The 21,626-nt window shown below is 36.5% G+C and overlaps 6 protein-coding genes across 10 annotated transcripts; 4 read left to right on the plus strand and 2 right to left on the minus strand.

Moving 5' to 3' along the window:
* Positions 1 to 239: 239 nt before the first annotated feature.
* On the minus strand, positions 240 to 7,013 carry LOC135161440 (uncharacterized protein). Its single transcript, XM_064119016.1, has 9 exons — positions 6,821 to 7,013; positions 6,677 to 6,729; positions 1,729 to 1,764; positions 1,595 to 1,666; positions 1,460 to 1,528; positions 1,053 to 1,092; positions 772 to 972; positions 470 to 619; positions 240 to 391 (listed from the first exon to the last, which is right to left on the minus strand). The coding sequence occupies exons 3-9, from the start codon at positions 1,729 to 1,731 to the stop codon at positions 354 to 356; spliced, it is 573 nt and encodes a 190-aa protein (XP_063975086.1). The 5' UTR covers positions 1,732 to 1,764; positions 6,677 to 6,729; positions 6,821 to 7,013; the 3' UTR covers positions 240 to 353.
* LOC135161409 (uncharacterized) lies at positions 2,118 to 4,265 on the plus strand. Its single transcript, XM_064118953.1, has 3 exons — positions 2,118 to 2,315; positions 2,435 to 2,604; positions 2,723 to 4,265. Exons 1-3 carry the CDS (start codon positions 2,262 to 2,264, stop codon positions 3,474 to 3,476), a joined length of 978 nt encoding a protein of 325 aa, XP_063975023.1. The 5' UTR covers positions 2,118 to 2,261; the 3' UTR covers positions 3,477 to 4,265.
* On the plus strand, positions 4,808 to 6,824 carry LOC135161413 (uncharacterized). Of its 4 annotated transcripts, none has more exons than XM_064118967.1 (5): positions 4,808 to 5,009; positions 5,393 to 5,551; positions 5,637 to 5,788; positions 5,892 to 6,237; positions 6,335 to 6,824. In XM_064118967.1, exons 2-5 carry the CDS (start codon positions 5,395 to 5,397, stop codon positions 6,505 to 6,507), a joined length of 828 nt encoding a protein of 275 aa, XP_063975037.1. In that variant the 5' UTR covers positions 4,808 to 5,009; positions 5,393 to 5,394; the 3' UTR covers positions 6,508 to 6,824. The 4 variants fall into 4 exon arrangements, with proteins under 4 accessions (XP_063975037.1, XP_063975048.1, XP_063975057.1 ...); XM_064118978.1 differs by having other exon boundaries at positions 5,940 to 6,237; XM_064118987.1 differs by having other exon boundaries at positions 5,892 to 6,253; positions 6,335 to 6,469.
* Positions 7,014 to 7,117: 104 nt separating the features above from the next.
* LOC135161374 (TELO2-interacting protein 2-like) lies at positions 7,118 to 9,937 on the plus strand. 2 transcript variants are annotated; one of them, XM_064118893.1, is made up of 6 exons: positions 7,118 to 7,444; positions 7,524 to 8,186; positions 8,264 to 8,392; positions 8,655 to 8,816; positions 9,037 to 9,243; positions 9,500 to 9,937. In XM_064118893.1, exons 2-6 carry the CDS (start codon positions 7,665 to 7,667, stop codon positions 9,767 to 9,769), a joined length of 1,290 nt encoding a protein of 429 aa, XP_063974963.1. In that variant the 5' UTR covers positions 7,118 to 7,444; positions 7,524 to 7,664; the 3' UTR covers positions 9,770 to 9,937. The 2 variants fall into 2 exon arrangements, with proteins under 2 accessions (XP_063974963.1, XP_063974955.1); XM_064118885.1 differs by having other exon boundaries at positions 7,118 to 8,186.
* Positions 9,938 to 10,147: 210 nt separating this feature from the next.
* LOC135161372 (probable cytochrome P450 304a1) lies at positions 10,148 to 13,092 on the plus strand. The gene is made up of 7 exons (XM_064118870.1): positions 10,148 to 10,307; positions 10,829 to 11,080; positions 11,152 to 11,324; positions 11,520 to 11,789; positions 11,864 to 12,156; positions 12,466 to 12,722; positions 12,799 to 13,092. Exons 1-7 carry the CDS (start codon positions 10,217 to 10,219, stop codon positions 12,978 to 12,980), a joined length of 1,518 nt encoding a protein of 505 aa, XP_063974940.1. The 5' UTR covers positions 10,148 to 10,216; the 3' UTR covers positions 12,981 to 13,092.
* A 976-nt stretch (positions 13,093 to 14,068) lies between these two features.
* Twr (twisted bristles roughened eye) lies at positions 14,069 to 15,478 on the minus strand. The gene is made up of 4 exons (XM_064119028.1): positions 15,291 to 15,478; positions 15,087 to 15,196; positions 14,650 to 14,799; positions 14,069 to 14,407 (listed from the first exon to the last, which is right to left on the minus strand). Exons 1-4 carry the CDS (start codon positions 15,336 to 15,338, stop codon positions 14,173 to 14,175), a joined length of 543 nt encoding a protein of 180 aa, XP_063975098.1. The 5' UTR covers positions 15,339 to 15,478; the 3' UTR covers positions 14,069 to 14,172.
* Positions 15,479 to 21,626: the final 6,148 nt, after the last annotated feature.

Below are 21,626 nucleotides of genomic sequence, written 5' to 3' on the forward strand. Positions count from 1 at the left end.
TTATGAACTTAAACGATATTGCTATGGTTCTATATTGATACGAAATTAACTAAACAGCAAAAATTAATTTTTAGTTGAGGAAATCAAAGAGATAACGTTGGAAATCAATTTTTGTTTTGTAATACTTCAAGACATTTTCTTTTTGTTTTCTTCACGCTCTCTCGAAGAGGAGTAAACTGCGGCACTATTATCCTCGCATCTCATCATCTACCATGACGTATTAAATATTCAACTCGTCATTTGATTATGTGTAAACTTTGTATATTCATTTATTGATAAATAAACAAAACATGTACAAAAAAATGTGGACTTTTTTTGCCTTCAAGTAGAATTTTTGGAGATCGGGTAATCATTCACATGTCCTCCATCGTTGCTCTGACTCTCTTCATCTCTGTAATGAAAAACACCCATTCACTGTTTGTATGGCATTTATTGAGAAGAATTAGGGGTATTTTGGGAGAGTAGTTACCCTCAAGAAGAACAGGAACTTGACTCTTCGGTACGTTGATGGATGTACTTGTTTCAGTGCCATCCAACTTTTTCAATTTCAGTGACATTTTGATGAAGCTGGATGTGCCCTCATCACTGGGTAATATCTCCCCAGCGGATAAATGACTCGCTACAATGAAACCAACAGCTCGATAAATTATGCAGTGCAATATCAATTTTTCAAAAACCCAAGTAACGACTAGAGTTATACTTTCATAAGCATAAAATGCCTGGATCTTTCGAATAATTGGCATTATGTAATAACATACAAATATTCATTACATCTGAGAGATTGAGACGTCAGCGAATCCAATATGCTGTTAAAATTATCGGTATGCAGACGTCCAATGGCGACACTGTGTTCCCTTGGGAGTCCCAATTGTTGAAGCTCACTGCTCAAGTCTGTTGCATTCACTCCATACCTCACCGAAGACATTAAAATTAACTCTAGTGCGGCTATTATTGCCTTAGCATCCTCAAACTCTGGAATAAGCCATCGATCAAGAGGGAAAAAATAGAGGAAAATATCTAAATTCCCATTTTCTCATCATCATGCATCTTACCCAGTTTTGCATCATACGTAAGCTTCTTAACTTTATCCTCCTGCAATGATATCAAATTAATGTACCAAAGTTGCAGTTATTATATTTGAACCAATGAAAATGAGAAATTTGCATCGCATTCATTCCCGTCCCATAATTGAGAACAAAGGGAAAATAATTCAGAAAATATGTAGAAAAATGGGAGTAAATGATCCAAGGATATATGAAAATACGAAGAGGTGAGGCCGTAGAAAAAGAGAAGTAGTACATTAGATTTCATTCTCCTCGCTCTCAGCCCATAATTTCAACATTCCTGTCAATTTCCCGGCTCTTCATCTTCTTTTAGTTTCACACTGAACTACAATTCTGCACATATTCCTTTCAGGAGTTGAAATAATGATTTATTTTCACTGTGTGGGAGTACTCACATCAAGCTCGTTTCCACTGATGATTGATTTCACCAACAATTGACCCAGGAGCTTGACTTTGATGGACGTCTGAAATGAAAATTATCATCAGAAATGTAATTTCGATAGTTCAATACTCATGATCGAATCATTTACCATTCGCGAAAGTGCATTAATCTCAGCGAGAAGCCAATCCGGACAGTCGCCATCTCCCAAGAATCGAAATCGCTATGAACAGAGAGTGAACAATTCCAATGCTCCAAATTGTTAATAAATTTTCATAAACTTACCATTTTCCTTCGTTGTCTCTTGATCACTAACCAGAACTGGGAACGATGCGTGAAAAAAAAATAATCAACTTGCAGTTTAACTGATTAAAATGATAACACAGTGGTGAAGATGGCATGATAATCAATTATTGCTGAAGGAAAAATAGAAAAACTAATATTATGATGAAAATGTGTAGAGCGAAATGGAAAAGACGGTGTGTTTGCACAGTCGACAAGCAGGAGATTGACGTGGGTAGGTCTCAGTATGGTGGACAATGGCCACATGTGTGCAGAAGGAATTCCCAAATGCAATTCTGAGGATCTCCGGGGCGAAACGAAATGGAGAAATAAGTATGAATTCATTGGAGACTAAGAAGTAGCTGGACGATAGCATAAATACTGGGGGACAGATGAAATCCTGCGGCATTATCGTACTGAACTCGGCTGGTGGTGGTACACCGTTGTAGCTAGGGCTGCTCAAGTTTATCAAGAATTATCGGTTTACCCTAAACAGGTGGAATTAATTCGTAAAACGCGGATAAGCGGTTAATAAAATGCGGATTATCAATACATTAGCCATAATTATTTCATTGAGTGCGTCAACCAGGGTGAGCGAAATTGATGATTGATTTTGTGAAATACTTTCATTCTTCTTTAATAGTGTGATAATATCAAATTTACAACAATTTTTTTCATCTTTTCGCGTGACGTAAATGCAATTTTTCAGCATGGAAGTTGTACGCCAACACGAATAATACTCGACGGTAACGCGAGGGATCTTCCAGCTTCGGCGTTGACGGCGTGGGACCCTTGGGACACTTATGGAGGACTATTTTCACCACGTACTCCTCAGTTTGACATGTACCGGCCTACGATTGGTCACCTGAGAAACTTCGGGTGAATATAAAATTCCAAATATTTTCCCTGAAGATATTTCAACGCATTTTGTCGACAATTATAAGACAAATGTCCTTGAAATTTGATTTCTTCTTCTAACAGTGTATTTCTCTCGCAGTAACTATGCAATGGGGAAAAACGGTATCAACAGATTGCGGGTTGAATTCAGCAATCCACTTCGGCTGACCCCTATGTCTGAGACAAGATGTGAGAATCTCGACGAGGTAAAGAAACGAAGTGTCTGGATGCCCTTCGGACTCGGCACAGGAGTTAGATGTCATCGGACAGCTCGAGAATGGATGCTTCAAGAGCCCTTGTATGTGAAGGAACCTGGATGGATTCCTCTAGACGTCAAGGGAGATGGTAATGAAGACACAGGTCTCAATGAAGAAGATCCTTTCATACTGGCCAGGGGCAAGCGGTCAGCAGAGATGATTCGAACTGATTTACCCAGCGTACCACTGGCCAATTCTTCGAGAGAGAAACGTGAGGTTCGTCGAAGTGACGCTGTAAACATCAATGACGAGAATGATGAAAGTATCAAGAGCTTCTACAGAGGATTGGAAAAGTATCTGGCTGCTCGCAGCAGATATCTCCAGCCTCGAGACAAGCACTCAGACATTATGGATATCTTGAATGAGCCGTTCTTCATATCACGTGGGAAAAAGTTCAAAGTCAAGAAGAATGATTTTCAGGGAATCACAAATTTAGAATTTCATGGAGAAAATTCACCCGATAAGCATCGCCCCATTCGAGATCGTAGAGGAGAGATCGTGGAGCAGTTGCTCAAGGACCAGGATCCGTTCTACATTGCCAGGGGAAAGAAGTCAACGAGTGATATATCCGGACTTCTCCAGAATTGGAAGAAGTGAATCAACGTGGAGCGATGAAGACATTTTCCAATCCTGTGATCATGTGAAACAAGAAGTCAGAACTGAAATTTTTAATGGAAAATTCTGTTGTCCCAGGGCTCATGAGAACTCCTTGTTTCGCGTGATAACGGGAATTGAAGGAATGATATCCAATATATATTTAATCAAAGTGATGGCAAGTGTGCTTTGTGTCATTGAAATATTTTATTATTTTCATGTTTCTTGTCATTCAGACGGAATAATATATGTCATGTTGATCAATCATTCGTTCCGGTGATTTTGATTTTTTTACGCCAACGACCGTGTGATGCTGTGGGAGAAGAGGGCACGCGAAATTATCATAAAAATTGAGAGAAGAAAAACATCCAATAGTCAGTGAAAGTTCGAGGGAGCGAGAAAAAAAAATCAAGCTGAAGGAGTCAGTGGAATGTACGAAAACAATTGTGTGGAATTAATTCGTAAATTTCTACCCCATCTACTCTAATTTTTTCGTATCTGGCATTCAACGTCGGACAATTTTACTTTACTTATTTCAATATCCCTACGCTCGAACAGCGGAGTGAGATTAAAAATTAGATTTCATGTTGTTCAGTTGTTGTTGGTTATTTTTTCATTTTCTCTTAAAAAAAAATATGGGTGAAAATGAAGGGAGTAGTCAGCAGTCGCGTGATGTTATTTATGATGCAAATGTGCGATAGTTTGTCAGAAAGATGATGAAAAGAAACGACCTACTGCTTTTGCACACATGGTACCCCAATCTCACATTAAATATCAAAATAAATGGTCATGTAGTCGTGTAGTACACTGTCCTGTTGCGTATTAAAGGGACGCACTCTGTTGCTTCCTTGTCATTTTTCTTGTATGAAGGTTATTGAAAATAAGAATCCTATCATGAGATACAACTGAATCAACATCAGTGATGAAAATAAAACTATTGTCGGATGAAGGAGAAAATATAACTGGGAATGTTTTCAAACCTTTGGAGATGAAAACCAATAATCAAGTTTAGTTATTGTCGATTGGATTGTACCCCTCTAATTGAATGAAAACCGCACTCATCGAGAATAAGAAACATCGGGGTTTGTGAACAATTGCGATATGAACGACGTTATGACTTTTCGGAGGAAAAATAAAAGATGACAAATTAAACACATAATCCGAAGGATCCGAGAGGGAAGTACAGGCTGAGGGTGCGCGCGTAGGCGAGAGCAGAAGACCACCACCGCCGCTGGGCTTAGGGGCGCGGGATTTTTGCACCAATGGGAAGACAGGATGTGCGACAGGTGGTGAGTATATAAGAATGGGGCACGGGCACCCTTGGTGAACATTTTGCAAGTATCCGTTGGTCCACTGTGAAAGTCCCTCAATTTACGTCTGGTGACAGTCGAATTTTCAATTGTGATTATCTCGATAGCTCCAATTGGATTTCAATTTTGTCGATTTCTTGTCGATCTTAATTACTCAGCTGACAACCGATTGACGGATTCGTTTGATTTCTTCACACCTCATATTATTTTTGTGGTAATATTTTGGGTGAGTTTCTTCAAATTATACTATTCACTGTGTTCATGAGGAAATTTTCATGTATCCTGGTAGGATGCGCTATTTGCTTTTCAATTTAGTGCTGTGATATATTCGCCTGTTTTTCATCAGCGATGACGCGAATAATGGCAGGTGACAGGCTTTGAAAGCTTTGCTAAACGAGTTACGGCAGTGTTCGGTGATTTTTTCATGGCTTTTTGAAGTTCGTTATGAGGTTGTGATATGTGTCAGTCAATCGCCATAAAAAATTTTGACACAAATTCCCATCAAATTTTGTTTCCCCACTCGATGAACGGTTTTAATTCAATGATCAAGACATTTTCTATTTTATTGAACGCGATACTTGGTAGAAATACAGTAAAATACTTTTCAAGGAATGTGGCACTTTATCGGGATAACGATTGTTTTCCTCGTCTCAACATCAATCAGTATCGAAGCGTCTCAAGATATATACTCGCGAAACAATGAGAGACAACAACAGATGATCAATTGGTTGGAAGCAGTGAAGATGGCCCTAGCGCCTCGCGATACAAGTAAATGGAAAAGTTTGGCAATTTTTCAAAATTTGAGTAAAAAATTCGTAGATATAGAATTGACAATGAATGACATGAATTTTAGCTTGGAAAGAACTGAAAGATTCTCTGAAACATTTGCAAAGAAGGTCGATTATAAAATTGGGCGTTGAGGATGGTCCATCAGTGCACAGACTGGGCTCAAAGAGTCCCGCATTCGTGAGATGGTCATTCTGGCCGGATATCGAGAGTGATAAGGCAAGAATGTTTCATTATTTCTCATTTCCCGTGGCTCGTACATTTATTTTTGAGTTATGTGGATGTAGAGTCATTCCCGTAAATGGTTGTATATATATAACAGATTATCAGCTCCATCGAGCAACATCGAAATCACGCTTTGGTCCTCCAGGAACGCAGAAATCCTTCCTTCAGTCCCTGGGGTGGTAAACGTGACTCGAGTGCTTACAAACCTGATCCCAAGATAAGAAGGCCGGCACGAGTACCGTTCAACAGTTGGGGTGGCAAGCGGGATGGTGAACATACAGATGTCATTAAGAAACCATTCAACAGCTGGGGTGGCAAGAGGTCTTTAGTTATCGGGGATATCTTACGTGCACCAGCCAGTGATATCTTGAGAAATTCTTGGCATCATTCAATTATTAATAGTCCCAAATCAGTCGCTCTTCAACCCCACGATTTCCTCATGAGTGAGTTAATTAGTTGGTGAGAATGAATGGCTGGGAGGGGGGAGGCGAGGGAGACAAATTGACTGTACGAATTAATATCGATGTTCACCCCTTTCAGGTGATTTCCCTCCAATGGAGAAAAAGGAATTCTTTAATGCTGGAGGCATGGCTGTCAATAGGAATGTACCCAGGGTGGCGTTCGAGCCGTGGGGTGGGCGAAAACGCGACAGCGACGCATCGAGCGAGATTGATATAACTGTTACCCCTTCACCTTATATTGATTGTGAATAAACAACAATCCTATTAATTGTCATGAAAATGATCCCCATTCAAATCCCAAAAAAATATTCTTCAGTTTTGTTTGACGGCGATGTTATGTGTAGTCAATAGACAGATTATAAAACATTGCATAGATATCGAAATATAAATATATGAATAAATTAGTAGAAATTTGACTCACAGTATCAATATTCAACGGTCCAGTGAGAGAGTGGAGGATCGAGGGTGGATTATCTGAAAGAGTTCAATAAAATATTAGGATTGACCATTAAACATGGATTTATGAAGACGACTGATGATGAAATATTGTATTTGATTGAAGTACCTGTGAATAATACAGTTGACAGATATTTTATTGTTGATTATAAATGAATAAAACTTTCGTGACCCAAAGAGTCTCTCGAGTACATCATTATTCTCCCGAAGTTAATCATTGAATCATTACTTCGAATAACTGTTGAGTGTTATGCTGTTTGTTTACTACAATCAGCGGTCGCCATTGGCACATACTACTAGTGCTATCTGTTAGAGATGCAAACCAACTGTTTCTCACCACCAGTAAGTGCTGCCTCTTGTGGATTACACTTCAAACTTCACCTCAGGACAAATTCAGGAATGCAGAGAAGCAAGTTATTCGTCTGATATATTAAAAAATAAAACGCAGATTCTCTCATCGCTGAGTACTATTTGTTACCGGATTTTCCGTATTCTTTTCTCCTCTTTACAGAGAACAAATAACGCGATTATTTCGTTCCATGGAGTGTATTGACTGATTATTTAAAAACATTGTTCTCCTCTCAGCTGAGTCTCTTTGATGCTACTGTAACAATGGTGAATCCACAGAATTGGACCATTAAATTTATTCGCGAAGAATAAAAATTCAGCAAATAGAATCTGTCAACTGTCTGAACAAGAGAGGCCTTGGAAACTGATATCGATAATAACTGAGGTATTTTCATTGCTGGCAATTTGATTACAATTGTCCAAAATTATTCCTCAATTTTTACAACCACTTGATAATTTCGTAGAAATTTCGAAGGAAATAGTGAACCATGAGCTGCAATATATCCTGCAAATTTTTAAAATCTCTCCAGTGTTGTCCACGTACAATTGAAAAATGTTTCTGTGATAAATTTATAAACTGAAGGGACTTAAGTTAAGCGATAGGAATGGTGAATATGGAAGAATTGATGAAAGAAATGGAGGGCATGAGTATCACGGGTCATTCAGCATCTGCACATCTCTGGAAAAAATGTATCGATACATTTGTCCCCCAGTGCATGAGTGGAATGGATATACCTTGTGCTGAAAAAGATTTTCAAGAATATCGAGCAACAATTGATGGCCATCTGAAAGAAATCTGTGGAATGTTTCGTCAGTTTATCATGGAGTCTGATGAAGCGAAAGACAGAGAAATTATTAGGATTATTTTGATGCACCTAATTATCACTGTTGGTGAGCAGAGTGAAAGAAGCCCTTGGAATACTGATGAAACTCCGGAGATTGCTCACAATATTTTTAATGATATTTGTGGATTATTTGAAAACAGCAATTTATCTAATATGCTATGCGGATCTGATGATAAATTCCTGACTATTTTGATGATTCTTAGGCCTAAACTGATTAAGGATACGTGGAAAACTTATCCTGCAGCTGTAACTTGCTTTAAATGGCTGCTAAACCAAGTCGAGGTATTATTTTAACCCATAAAAATAGAGCCAACCATTCCATTATTACGCACTTATCTTGCAACCATGATTTATTTCAGATTCCTGGACTGGTGAAATATTTATCGAATATTCTTCCAACAACATTAATTATTTTCGACGATTTTGTCCCAGAAAATAGAATTATTGGATTACAATGCATCGACAAAATAATTCAGCATTCATCAACGGTACGTACTTTGGACATAACTGAAATACTGCCAAATTTTTTCAAAGATAAATGGAAACAAATAATGGTGAATAATGTATTTGCATTTCCCCAAGACATAATAAGATTTATACTCTCATTATTATTATCAAACTAAGCCGTTCATTAATGAATAACATGATGTAAAGAGAGAATTGGCAATTTTGCTATACATTTTATCATTTAATTGAAGGAATTGAACTTCCTTCGCTTGTGATAATAGCTAATTATTTGTCTGCACGCAGCACAGAGAATTTGTAGAAAATGGCTACGCTGACGTTATATATGATGCTGTGGAAAAATTGACGCATCAGCGCGATGTAAGATATATCATTCCGACGTTCACTTGTATCACGCATATTTTGACAGCAATGGAAAATAATAATGATCCGTTGAACCGATTTGAGGTAAATAAACCTTGACTGGGTTATTTCATCATTGCTTACTCATTAAATGAAATAAGGCAATATTAAAAATTGAGATACGTTTGAATTATAAAATTAGGAAAATGTACTCGATATTTTTAATATTCAATTTTGAAAAATGAATGTAAAATATCACGCTCGTGTCATATATAATTGTATGATGCTACAAGTGTGTTTTGCTGATTCTTATCCTCTGTCATAGTGGACAAAGAGAGATGATGTGATAGCAACACTTCTAGATAATATGGAAATGGAGCAGGATTTGGATTTGCGTCATGCTTACATGACAAGTTTGCCGAAACTTTTAACGGATCTTGGATGTGCCAAATGGTTGCAAGCACTAATTAGGATACTTGAGGAGTACTGCAGTCATCACACAGATTTGAGAACTCTGAAAGCTACTTTGCAGGTAATCCACAGATTTCAAAACTTTCTGATATTGTTGCTTCCGAATTGAAGCATTGTGAGGGTTTATGTTCAAGTTTCGGATGTTTTGTCTTTATTACATGATTATCAGTCCCTCAGTTATTAATTGTTTTGAATAAGACATCATATAAAATATATAATATATAAAAATATATAATATATAGATATTATTTATATATTATATAAATTTATTTGGACTCGGCTTCAAATACTTATTGATTGTTTCTCTTTTTCGCTAGACTGCAGAAGTTATTCTCAAGCTGTTTCATCTGCGAATTCCAGCTCATTGTACACCGCTCTACACGGCATTCCTCAAGCTCCATTTGGATCTTACCGAAACACCAATTTTCGATAAAGAAATAATTAACAGTTTAGAAAGATGTATTTATACTTTATATCAATTGACTCCGAATGTTGGTTCTGTAATTATGCGGGATGATCGTATTCGTGCTATTATTGAGGATAGTCTGCTTTTTGCATGTACTGGTGATACAAAATACTGTAATTAGGTTGCGACGATGAAATAGTACTTATAATCACTTCTAGATGAGTATATAGCGTGAGGTAATGAATTAATTTGAATACGTCAATGTACAGTTATTTTTTTCTCTCGTAGTTGAACGTCTTTATAATTTTCTAGTCTGAGAAATTTAATAAAATTGTTTCTCTGAATCAAATGTCAATATTTCAGGAATTAATTGGAACCCTCCCTTATTATATTATTTCCTAATCGAATGTACGATACATAAGAGAAAAAAATGGTGATTATGATTTTATCATGAAAGTCACGCGAATCATTATTCGCAAAAAGAGGAGCAAAGAAAGCATAATCGTTCGATTACTTCGCAATTTCTTAATATAATGTGAAGGATGGCGTTGTATCAAAGGTCGTTTTGATGGTGAAGCCACTTTATACATAATTCGGTTAGTTGTTGGATTTTCGCAGAAGGAGCAACATGTCTCCTCTACTCATTATTGTTACCGCGCTATTAATTTTATATGCATGCTATAATTTTGTTACTTTGAAGCCTGGAAAGGCACCACCAGGTAGGTCAAATTTATTGCGATTTTTAAAAAAGTTTTAAGTGCAGTTTCTCAAGCTGCACTCCACTGCAAAGGTCTCTCATCCATTCCTTGACACTCTACAGTTACAGATATTAGGCAATGTATTTGTATCTCATTAGACTGATGAGATATAAAGCAAAGAATTGCGAAAATTTGTATTTAAACGGACATGTTCTACGTTTTTGTTAAAAGGGTTTATTTCATTTCACATTGAGAGGAAACTTATCTTCAGATTTTAAGTGAGAAAGCTTGGAATTTTAACAGCGACAAAGTTCTATTCAATTTCTGGACATTTATACATTAGCAAATCGGCAATCGGCATTTACCATTCCTAAACAAGTTCAAAATGGAGGCTAAAAATGTTATTGATATTTTCATTTGAGATCGAATTGAAATTCACGACGTCAAACTTTGAAATGACATTCCGACGGAATTATCAAGAAATTTCCAAAATTGCAAACCCCCCAACCAGTTCCTAAATCATTTTTTTCTGAATTCTCCAGGACCAGGACGACTCCCGTTGTGGGGCTCCTATTGGTTTTTACTGTGGGGAGATTACCGATTTCCTCATAATACAATCACGTACTACGTTAAGAAATACAAATCGAAGATAATCAGTCTGTGGATGGGAAATTACTATACAATAGTCGTCAATGATTACGAAAGTGTGAAAGAAGTGCTCACCAGAAAAGAGTTTGATGGCAGAGACACGACTAGTTTTATGGGATTGGCAAGATCCTGGGGGAAAACATTGGGTAATGATAATGCTCGATGATCATCTCAGACACAATCACCAAACGAGTATTTTTTTTTTTTTCAAAATCAGGTATTTTCTTCAATGATAGCGAGGAATGGCAGGAGCAGAGACGATTTGCTCTTCGTAATATGAGGGATTTCGGATTTGGAAGGCGACACGAGGAACTGGAAAATCTCTTCCAGGAGGAATTACGGATCTTGGTCGATACCATAAAGAATGGTCCGATTAATGAATCTGAGAAGGTACGAATATGGCAAAAATCATTCTCTCGGTTTCCTCATTTATCTTCAACCAGATTTCGATAGAATTGGAATGTTCAATGCAATTTAGTTGTAGAATATTATCAGTAACAGCGGATAAACCCTATACAAAAGGGAATAGATTTCGCTAGATTTTTCTCCGACAATTGTCGAATTGATAAGAGATCTTGTCTTCAGGGAGTTGTGAACGGGGATTTGGTGTACTTTCCAAATATTCTGTATCCGGCATGTTCCAATCTCATTTGGTCAGTCATGACAGGCGAGAATTTTGGTCGAGAGCATCACGACGAATTGAGAGAATTATGCATATCGGCCTCGATGTTCCAAAAAGGAGGTGAAACCTCAATTGGAGCTCTTGCGATGACTCCCTGGTTGAGCTACTTTGGAAATATGTTTGGCTTCCGAGACTGGGTCGACGGTCACCAGGGAATGATCCGGTTTATCAAAGTAAGATAACTCACGCCTGACACGTTTCTTAATCTGGAGAAATATATTTATACGAACAACTGATGACTTTTTAGCGATATATCGATGAAAGAAGCGAAGCTGCTTTGGCTAATAAACCGATCGAGGGATTCATTCCGGAATATTTGAAGGGACTCAAGGAGGGCAACCTTTCTGAGGATTATTCCGAGAAACAGTTGATCATGGTTGTCGTTGATTTCATGTTCCCAGCTCTGTCAGCTGTACCAAGTGTTATTGTTCATGGTTACAAATACATGATGCATTATCCTGAAGTTATGAAGAAGGCACAGGAAGAGCTCGATCACGTTGTTGGGAGGGAACGGTTTCCAGGATGGAATGACAGGAAAAAGTGAGCGTCGTTATAAATTATTCAGGATATCCAAGTACTTTTTATCTGCCTGAACTTCAATCTCAATATTGCGTTGCATTTCTTATTAATTATTTATGAGAGTAGTATACTTCAATACGAGTAGAAAAACTGCGTTCGTCGTGAGTATTGAAAGATTTTAAGGATTTTTTATAATTATTCCTAATTTATTCATATTCAGAATTTTACCGAAAATTCATTCTAAATCAGTTTAGATCATCTTCCCGATTTTCTAACATCTACTTATTAGGATGGAAAATGACTGATGTCCTTGTGTTCTATTTAATTCAGTCTCCCATACACGGAAGCGGTTATTCGTGAAGTAATGAGAAAAGAAACGCTGACACCGATGAGCGTTGCTCACAGGTGCACAGAGAACACGACTTTCCGAGGATACGACATCCCACTCAACACTGTAATGATAACCAACTTGTCAGAAATGCACAACGACTCTGATCTCTGGGGGGATCCTGAAAATTTTAGACCCGAAAGGTTTCTCGATAAGAACGGACAGCCCGTCAAGGATTTCACACTTCCTTTTGGATTTGGTAAATTAAATTCCTCCGATGCAATTGGCGAGTTAAATGTTTCATTTGATTGTTCTCATGACCTGTTCTGGTTTAGGTCGACGTGTTTGTGGGGGTGAAACGTTCGCAAGGTTCATGATATTTGAACTATTCGCAACAATGATACAACAGTTTGATTTTTCATTCGTCGAGGGACAACCAACGAACATAGAAGACAAGTATCCGGGGCTCATTGTACAGCCGACAAGGACATGGATCAGACTCACTTCTCGAAACTGATTCTAAACTCATTTTTTTATATTATATTTTATCAGAGATTCCCATATTGATTGTATATCTGTACTATTGAATTATCAAGTATTATCCAATTAAAAGCATAACTTACACTGAACTTCGGCTTCTTCATTGATTATCTCCCGTTAATGATAATGAAAGCAAGGGATTTTCGAATTATGATGTTCTTGTAGCATATTATATCTGTTTTGTGAGATGATTTTATAAATACAGAACATATCGCAGCTTCAAGTGATGTATGCAACTTCACAATTATTTTTTTTCAAGTTGAAAAGGACTTTTTCGTGATATTCGATATTTGGATGTTTGCATTGAGAAAGTCGCCGGACCCTTCGCACTGAAATTTCAAGTTTCGTCAAATTTTTCTGATTGGTGCCGTTCAAAATGCAATCAAAGCGATTTCATTAACAAGATAGTTTTCCTTACAGACAGTGATTTAAAAAATGGAGTAAACAATCTGTCACACCCTCGATATTTACCCGAGATTCGTAAAAGAATTTTCCGGAATCAGAAAGCGCGATTGTAGCATAATGAGCTCCTATCATACCCAATTAAAAGCAACTCGTCTGGGTGAAAGGCTAATGAGGTGTCTCATTAACCAATGTCGTAATTTGCGTTTTAGCAGGCTTATTTACGAAAGATATGTAAACATTTTTCTTAACTAGGCGGCCGTTCAAAGTACAAATGTGGACTGTAACCCCTTGATTATATGAAAATATGATTACTCCAAACTGTTACGTCTATTCGAATCACATCAAAATAAATGTATTATCAAAAACATGAACTACGTGTTACTTGAAAATTAATTGCCTGCGGAGACTGAGTTATGAAATCGAAGATGATTCACAGGGGAAATCAAGGCTAGTCATGATCATAATAGAACTCCGGTTAAATTTTAATACTCGCCCATGATTAATATAATTGAAAATTAAAGATATGGATGTCATTTGTATTTTATTCATCGTAGGACATCCACTGGAAATTAAAATCGCTCAGGACGTGACCTGTTCACGGACTTTTGGCACACAACAAGGAAGAATTATCAAACGATGAAATAATAACAGTCCGAATGGTAATTTTAAAAAATCTTAATTTTATTCTTCAACAGAAAATGCACTTAATGATAGAAAGAAATGATAAATTATTGTGAAAAGTCTAATTTCAATTGACTCTATTCTCACTCTCTATGAAGTAATACATATAACCCAAGACAGGCTAACACTGCGTACTTGAGTTTGGGGTACTCATTCATCAATATTGTGACCATTCCAACGTAGGGTAAAAATCCCCTGGCTCTGCCAACGACGTCCTTGTGAGTTAACCAGAGTTGACCGGGGGCATACAACCCTCGATCATCGACAGAGTTGTTGTCACCTTTTGTTAGGAATTTGACAGTGCTATTTGCATCCGACCTGGGTAACACAGTCGATAAGGATTATTACAACATTGAAAGGTGGAGAATGGGTAAAATAGACATCTATGACTTCTTCATTAGTATTGATAATTCTAGAATGAGCCTATCAATTGAGTTCTTTAAAAATATATGCCTTAAAACGTCAAGGGCATTAATTATTTGGAAAAAGTCATAAATGTTGTCATTCAGCTCTACCCATTGGCATGAATAAATGATAATTGCTAGGGAATTTTGTCATACTTCTCGTGAAGCTTAAGTACTCGATGTACTATTGGAATGTCCCGACCTTCGACCTTGAAGACAACAATCTCTCCAACACGAACAGGTTCATCCTGGTAATTTGTGAGGAACAGCAAGTCACCACGGTGAAACGCTGGCTCCATACTTCCACTGAGAATGTAAATTACAATTTTAAAAAATTATGGAGAATTGAAAAAAGGCCGTAGTGAAGTTAAAACATCTTAAAAGTTGAAGTTGAAGGTCAAATATACGAAAAGAAGAGTTCACCTGCCGTAGGACATGAAAAGTGAGCAAATTTTTTCCAAATGTTTTTGAGAACATCGATCTAGCTCTTAAAATTTCAAGCTGCTTCTCTCTTAGATTCTAAATTATTTACAATTATCGAGGATATTCACTGATGAAAGGCGTTTGTGCAGCCAGGTTATGTTGACACGTACCTAAGGACGACGACAATGGGGCTCTCGCTTCCTGTGACGACCATTAGTCCCTTCCATATCATCAAGGCTGATGAAACGATCATACCAAAGCTCAGTATTTGGTAGAGGAACTGAATTTCATTAACAAGAACAATTTATTGACATGTAGTCATAAGTAGGCCATATGTTCATGCTGAAATTTCAATTAAAAAAAAATTAAATTACCTGGCGTTTATTCATCCGCTTGACATCGTCGAAGACTCCTTGCAGCATCTTGGTGATTTCCTACTTACACTATTTAAATAATATTTGTTACAGCAATTGAAACTTAAGGAGGAAAACTTGTTTTGCGATCGACAGGCACACCGGCATGCACGTCATCAGTATTTACCAAATTGATTACGATTCTCTTTTCGGAGCACGCATGCGCAATACTGGTAAGTTCGGATGTACTAGGAGAACGGGAAAAAGACACGTTGCTTGGTGAACAGACCACTCAACGACGACGATGGAAGTGGACATGAGGGTTTCGCCCGTAGCACACAGAGGTCACTACTCATGTTGGATATTTAATTATTTATTGAATAATGAATGAGAAACTATAGAGACTATATAAATGGGCTCCAATCTTGTACACACGTTAGACATCGGTCATTTTGTGACGAACAATACCCTGTCGGATATCTCCATACGACTATTTGAAAAGAATGATTTACATGTCTTCATATTCGTCATTGGAATGGGGACGTTATTATTCGGATTGTTGAAACGCTCAAAAAATAATTAATAAAGTGCCCGAAAACAAGAGCAATTATTTGTTGAGGGTTAACGATGCCCAATGAGCGTTTTGAGTAGGTCAAGTTATTCTGAATGACAAGGATAAAAAAAACGCAATTATCTACTTGTCTTGTTTCATGGCTAATCAAAATAAGATCACTTAATATCATCTCTTTGATGTATAGTTACGCGCGAGATCTGTGATTGATGTATGAGAAAACAATTCCACATACGTCAATTTAAATGATTCGAGGTACAAAGTGCTGGATAATAAAGGGAAATGAAAAAGTTGTACTTTTGTCCAGGTACGACTCGGTCATTATTCACCTTTCAACACTTCCTCATTCGATGGAGAATATGGATTTTAATGAGAGCTCTGGTTTATTGTGGGAAGAAGTTGTTAATTGCAGTTGATATTTGCGTATCGAACATGCTTGTAAATCTTTCCACTCTTTATATATGTTTTTATATTTTTGCTATAAAATGCTACTTATTAATATTTCGAATTTTAATAAAGATTGCTTTGATGTTCGAAACTGAGATTTCCCAGGCACTTCACAATTTTAATTATTTATTTACAAAGATCGAATGTTAATTTAGAGAGTACTGCCTGGATATATTTTTTTAAAATTTCGTCATGCTGTCTAGTTGCAAAATATTCAAGTATGAAAAAGTTTAAGTTAGTGCAGTACAGAGCTGAGAGCTACTTTAAGGTAAAAAACAAAGTGTTTTTTTTTTCTAAATCTATTATTCATGGGCATCTGCACGTTTTCCCCCATATCACCCCTGAGCTTCAAATATATATGAAATAATTTTTTAAAAATGATTGTTCGACTTTCTTTGAAAAATTGAAAGTTGGAGTTTCATTACTTTCGTTACGGGAGAATTGTCCTGCAACCGTTATCATATATTCCAGTTCGGAAAATAGGAACTGGCTAGATAATGTCAATAATTATTATTTTTCAAACGCCATAAATCGTGACGACCAGGAGTCTCACTGATTAACATTTAACAGGAAATAAAAACATCTAGTGTATAATTATAACTCAGTCCGACACCCTATTGATTATTATCTCACCGATTGTGCAAACACTACTGAAATAATCGTGAGCTAAGTAGTTGTCGAAACAATAACACTCAGAGTAATTCACCGTTTAGGTTGAAGATCGATGGAAAATAAAAAAAAACCTAATGATTTGTGTCGAACAATTTTTCCAGAATATTTCCATACACACGCATAACGCTCCTTTTATTCACACCGATTCATGGTCAATAGGTCAGATTGAAAATTTGGGTCGATTTGTTAAAATTATTTTTTTGGGTCACGGCAACCTGAATGACTGAAAAGTCTGATACATTTGAAAATAAATTTCGTTTCGATGAAATTTTCCGATTGACACTAAACGTAACCAGATCGTAATTGTGTATTTATTCTTGAGAATAAAGATGGACCCGCTGGTGTCAAATTAACTCAGTTCACTACGGGGAGTGTCTCGTCGTTTTTGGAAAAAACTTTTTATTTTCGGCCAACCCAAATACAGTTAAATTCTCAGCTGAACTAGTCTGCAATGTAAATTTTGCACGTGTTATTCTTGAATGAAAGTCAATGGTCTTTTGTCAGCGAGACCCTAGGAAATGATAATTTCAAAGAGTCTCAAACTTTTGAATGAATGAACTTGTCTAGTCAGTAACTGACACTACTGACACTTTTAGGAACGTTACACTCAACTTTGAAAACAATTTTGGGTGTTTTACCGGTTTGGTGAGTGAATGACTTATACACAGGTCGTCAGGAGTATATTGACTACTGAGATAATGACAAAGGAATCAACCAATTTGCGTCATTCGCATTCATCAGCGATATTTTTTTCACCAATGAAAGAATGTCAAGAGCAATGATTTTTAGCATCATAACATATTCGTGATTATGGAACACTAGGGAATAATCAATCGTAACTTGTCGATTTTTCTATTTGTCTGTTATCTGTTGCCAGATAATTTAATGTTAAAGTCAGTGACTCTGACGATCACCACAGCGTGACACGACGGAAAGTGCATCGTGTCACTAACTCCTTTATTATTCAATTTTTATGCTCGTGAAGAAATATCGAGGATTTACACCATCGGATGGACATCGTGGGCCAGTATCAATATGAGGCGTCTTGATTGGCACGATGTGTCGTGCGCCTCATGTTATAGAAATGTTTATGAATATAAATCAATGATAAAAAATCGGGTCAAGTGTTAATACAAAATAATTATGGATTCACCCAGTTTCCTGTTTAAAAACTGTTTTGGTATCGCTCTCCATTCGTTGATTTCTGCGCATAAATCACGAGGAAGTGCAGCTTTCTGACGATGTTACCGGACAAATTGAAAGAGCTCGCTCTTCAGCTTCGTTATCATTGATTTCTTGATGTTAAGAGTACCTATATCCTCACAATAGTTCAAAAGAGCACGGAAAATTGCAGAAGAAAAATTAACTCAGCTTAGAAATCTTGATTCCGTTCGGAGACGTCATCGAGTCTGACATTTTTACAGTTTTTTTAATAAAAAAAATGTAAAAATAGTAGAATTTCATGTGACACCTTAACTAAAAATAGAAGAATCATGTTGTTGCCTAGAGATCTTTGAATTTCCGTATTATAATTTCATAACTGATTATCAGAATGGGGATACCCAAATCATTCACGGCTGTTAAATAAAAATGAATGCTTTATCTTGGACGTCAACTTTTTTATAAGTCTCTACCACTGCGGTGAATATTTCCGCTTATGTTTATGTTGCCATAGGTCAAAAACAAGTCCTCCAGATGTTGACAATCGTGTCCGAAACAGGTCCACCTCCCTCTGAACTTGAAAGAAGAAATGACAATAAAAAATTCAGCGAGGACTGGCTGACTTTGTTTTGGCACCAATTTAATTACTTCCAAAAGTCAATCACTTGCGCTCGTAAGTTCTCCATTCGCTTTTGATTGCTGAATTCAAATTGCATTTTTATTTGATAATAAAATCATTAATATGCACTGGATTAATTGCTGAACTGTTAGACTGACAAAAATTCAAGTCCGGGTTGGAAAACTACTGGAGTATTTGGTCTGAAGCTAGTGCATAATAAAATATCCACCTATCGACGTAGTTGGGGATGGGTTGTTAGTGAGGATTGGCAAAACGGAAAGTTCCAACGACCTTCCACTAGTGGCTGCTCAAGTCATCTTCCCCAACAGTAACAAAAGCCGTTGTGAAAAAACACTCATATTTCAAGTTTTAAATCAGATATGAGGTAACATTTTTAGTGATTGTCAGATGAAGAATTCAAAAAACTCTGGAATATTCTCTGGGAATATTCCCTTTATAATTTATACTTAAATTATACTTGCAATAATGGAAATAAATTATCCCCGCACAATACTCCTTCCTCAGTGTGTCTGAATAATAACAATAGAAAAAAAAACAACACTTGACGTCAGTGGAATTATATTGGAAAATCAAAGAAATATCAGAGAAAACGGGATAGATCATTGAAATGAAGTATAACAAGGAATAATTTCCGTGTTAGTGTATAAGTAGCTAACTTGTGAGTCAAGTGAAATACCCAAGCTCCAGAAAGTTCTGTCATTAATGCCGGGGAAACACCAACATCAATGAGGTGCAAAGTTCGATTGAGTGTATCGGGTATTTTTTTTCATTTTTCATTCCCTCGTTCTTCTCTATTTGTCTGACTGCGGTATGTTCATAGGGAGAAGAAACCAATTACTGGATGGTTGATGAATATTCGGTTATCATGGCAGAATAAAAAATAAAAGAAAAAAAATTTAATGGCGTCGGAATAATAAAGTGAAAAAAATGGGATTGGAAAATAGCTGATTAAAGATGATATCCCTCATTCCTGGACACCTAGGAAGTTTTTTATTTGTTAAATGCTGATTAATTGGAGCAATAATTGGCCAAATTAATGTACACGAGTGATTTTATCGACACCCAGAGTACAGATTTGACCTGTTGGGCCTATACTGTACTGGAATACTCTGAAGAGTCATGATTGTAACTATTGCTATTCGACAAATCGAGTCATAATCGATTATTGTTCAACAACCTTGAGGATCTCCTACCGTACGTCGTAGAGAACTGGGGAAACTACCGCAATTAATTCGCACGTTCATAAACTGTTTATTTCTTAATCATTTTTTTGCTGCTATGCAAATTGAACGTTTGACTTTATTGAATTGTTTTAGTTTCTTCACACGATTAAAAACTTTGTGAAAATGAATTTCATTGGATTAAAAATGGAAAGAAATTGATCCTTCGATTTTCAAATAATTTAATAATCTTCATTGTTATGGGGACTTAGGTTTTTAAGTACCAAAATACATTAAAAATTTCACGTGTCGAAAAATCAAAAGTAATTTTCTAACAGTGTATGGTATCTAAATAAAAAAATTTGAAGCGTGAGGAATGTGAGATGAATCATTTATTCTTGCTCACGAATACTGAGTTTATTGTCTGGGCATTTCGAGGGCGCAAATGAACATCACGACTTTACTGTGTTGAAATTTCCAGGGTTTATTTTAAAAAATGTAAAACGAAAAAATAATCGGTAGAGTGTTTTTCAATGATATGACTATTTACTGTGGAAAAAAAAAACGAATAGAATATCTACAATCGTAATTTCAATCGGTATTTTACATTCTGAGGGAAGCAAAATTAATAATCAATATCCATCGCGATATTCACAACTGATTTCTTGGCAAGAAAAATCATTAATATCGTGATAAAAAAATCGTGATACACGGGGAAACAATTACAGAATTGTAATTATTTTTTTCCTCAGAAAACCGGAGATCTGGTTGTAATGATCAGATATGTTCATTTTCACATGAATTCCACCGGAGAAGTTTCCACGGACGAGAGGAGAGTGAATTAGTCGTGAAAGAAAAAACATAAGAATAAATTGTTGGAAAAAACCAGCTGTAGCTGATCCTCCACCCGCGATAATCACCTTATTTATTTTACTAGAAGTTGATAGATGTAGCAACGGAATTACTAGCGTTATGGTTTATTCTGTGAATTTATTCAAATCCAGAAATTAGGAAATTTGCAATTAAAAAATAATACATTGTGATGCACCGATTGAAGCGTAGAATGATATCATGCTTATTGTTAAACATTATTCATTTTTTTTTTGTTGCAAAAATTGACATTCATGACTTTTCATTGAAGCAGAGGCAAAATGAATTTTTCAATTGAAATTTGACCGGCACTATTTGCGATTATTTGAGATATTATCGAAGCAATTATTGATTAAACCGATAGCTCGCACTGCAACAGGTTGAAAAACATCGGCAGATAATTGCATTAGAGAAAGATGGAGGAAACTGTAGCAAGAGTGCATTCTCTTTCATTTTTAGTTTTGTCCTTGAGGTGTCCCAAGGTGAGTAACTTGTAATCAACGGGTTAAGAGTTACACATATATATTCAAATATTCAAGTTGCTTCGAGATTATCGTCCGTCAAATCCTTGACGGAACAAGAAGAAGAGCTCTATTTTGGAGATACGTCAGCTGCAATTTATCACATTGACGTCCGATAAAGTGACATTCGAGTAATGACGATACCCTTTCTCTCACTCTCCATACCAACAACATTTATTCTTGTTAACTTGCATGCAATATTATTTATGAACGGAAGTGTTAGAAATTGAAATGCCAGAGAAGACAATTTTCAATGTCGGTGAATGCAATATGAAAGGCGATTAGATGAATAAATGATTATCCAATACCCGCTGG

The sequence above is a fragment of the Diachasmimorpha longicaudata genome, chromosome 1 (assembly GCF_034640455.1).
Source record: "Diachasmimorpha longicaudata isolate KC_UGA_2023 chromosome 1, iyDiaLong2, whole genome shotgun sequence".
NCBI classification, from domain to species: domain Eukaryota; kingdom Metazoa; phylum Arthropoda; class Insecta; order Hymenoptera; family Braconidae; genus Diachasmimorpha; species Diachasmimorpha longicaudata.

Coding starts and splice junctions, on each gene's coding strand:
- LOC135161372 (XM_064118870.1), top strand. CDS start 10,217: ATGTCTCCTCTACTCATTATTGTTACCGCGCTATTAATTTTATATGCA. Junction 10,308..10,828: donor GCCTGGAAAGGCACCACCAG/GTAGGTCAAATT, acceptor TGAATTCTCCAG/GACCAGGACGACTCCCGTTG. Junction 11,081..11,151: donor ATCCTGGGGGAAAACATTGG/GTAATGATAATG, acceptor TTTCAAAATCAG/GTATTTTCTTCAATGATAGC.
- LOC135161374 (XM_064118885.1), top strand. CDS start 7,665: ATGGTGAATATGGAAGAATTGATGAAAGAAATGGAGGGCATGAGTATC. Junction 8,187..8,263: donor GGCTGCTAAACCAAGTCGAG/GTATTATTTTAA, acceptor GATTTATTTCAG/ATTCCTGGACTGGTGAAATA. Junction 8,393..8,654: donor TAATTCAGCATTCATCAACG/GTACGTACTTTG, acceptor GTCTGCACGCAG/CACAGAGAATTTGTAGAAAA.
- LOC135161409 (XM_064118953.1), top strand. CDS start 2,262: ATGCGGATTATCAATACATTAGCCATAATTATTTCATTGAGTGCGTCA. Junction 2,316..2,434: donor CATTGAGTGCGTCAACCAGG/GTGAGCGAAATT, acceptor GCAATTTTTCAG/CATGGAAGTTGTACGCCAAC. Junction 2,605..2,722: donor GGTCACCTGAGAAACTTCGG/GTGAATATAAAA, acceptor TTTCTCTCGCAG/TAACTATGCAATGGGGAAAA.
- LOC135161440 (XM_064119016.1), bottom strand. Junction 973..1,052: donor TACGTATGATGCAAAACTGG/GTAAGATGCATG, acceptor GGCTTATTCCAG/AGTTTGAGGATGCTAAGGCA. Junction 620..771: donor GACGTCTCAATCTCTCAGAT/GTAATGAATATT, acceptor GTTTCATTGTAG/CGAGTCATTTATCCGCTGGG.
- Twr (XM_064119028.1), bottom strand. CDS start 15,338: ATGCTGCAAGGAGTCTTCGACGATGTCAAGCGGATGAATAAACGCCAG. Junction 15,197..15,290: donor AGCGGATGAATAAACGCCAG/GTAATTTAATTT, acceptor AATGAAATTCAG/TTCCTCTACCAAATACTGAG. Junction 14,800..15,086: donor CCCATTGTCGTCGTCCTTAG/GTACGTGTCAAC, acceptor TTACATTCTCAG/TGGAAGTATGGAGCCAGCGT.
- LOC135161413 (XM_064118967.1), top strand. CDS start 5,395: ATGTGGCACTTTATCGGGATAACGATTGTTTTCCTCGTCTCAACATCA. Junction 5,552..5,636: donor CCTAGCGCCTCGCGATACAA/GTAAATGGAAAA, acceptor CATGAATTTTAG/CTTGGAAAGAACTGAAAGAT. Junction 5,789..5,891: donor CGGATATCGAGAGTGATAAG/GCAAGAATGTTT, acceptor TATATATAACAG/ATTATCAGCTCCATCGAGCA.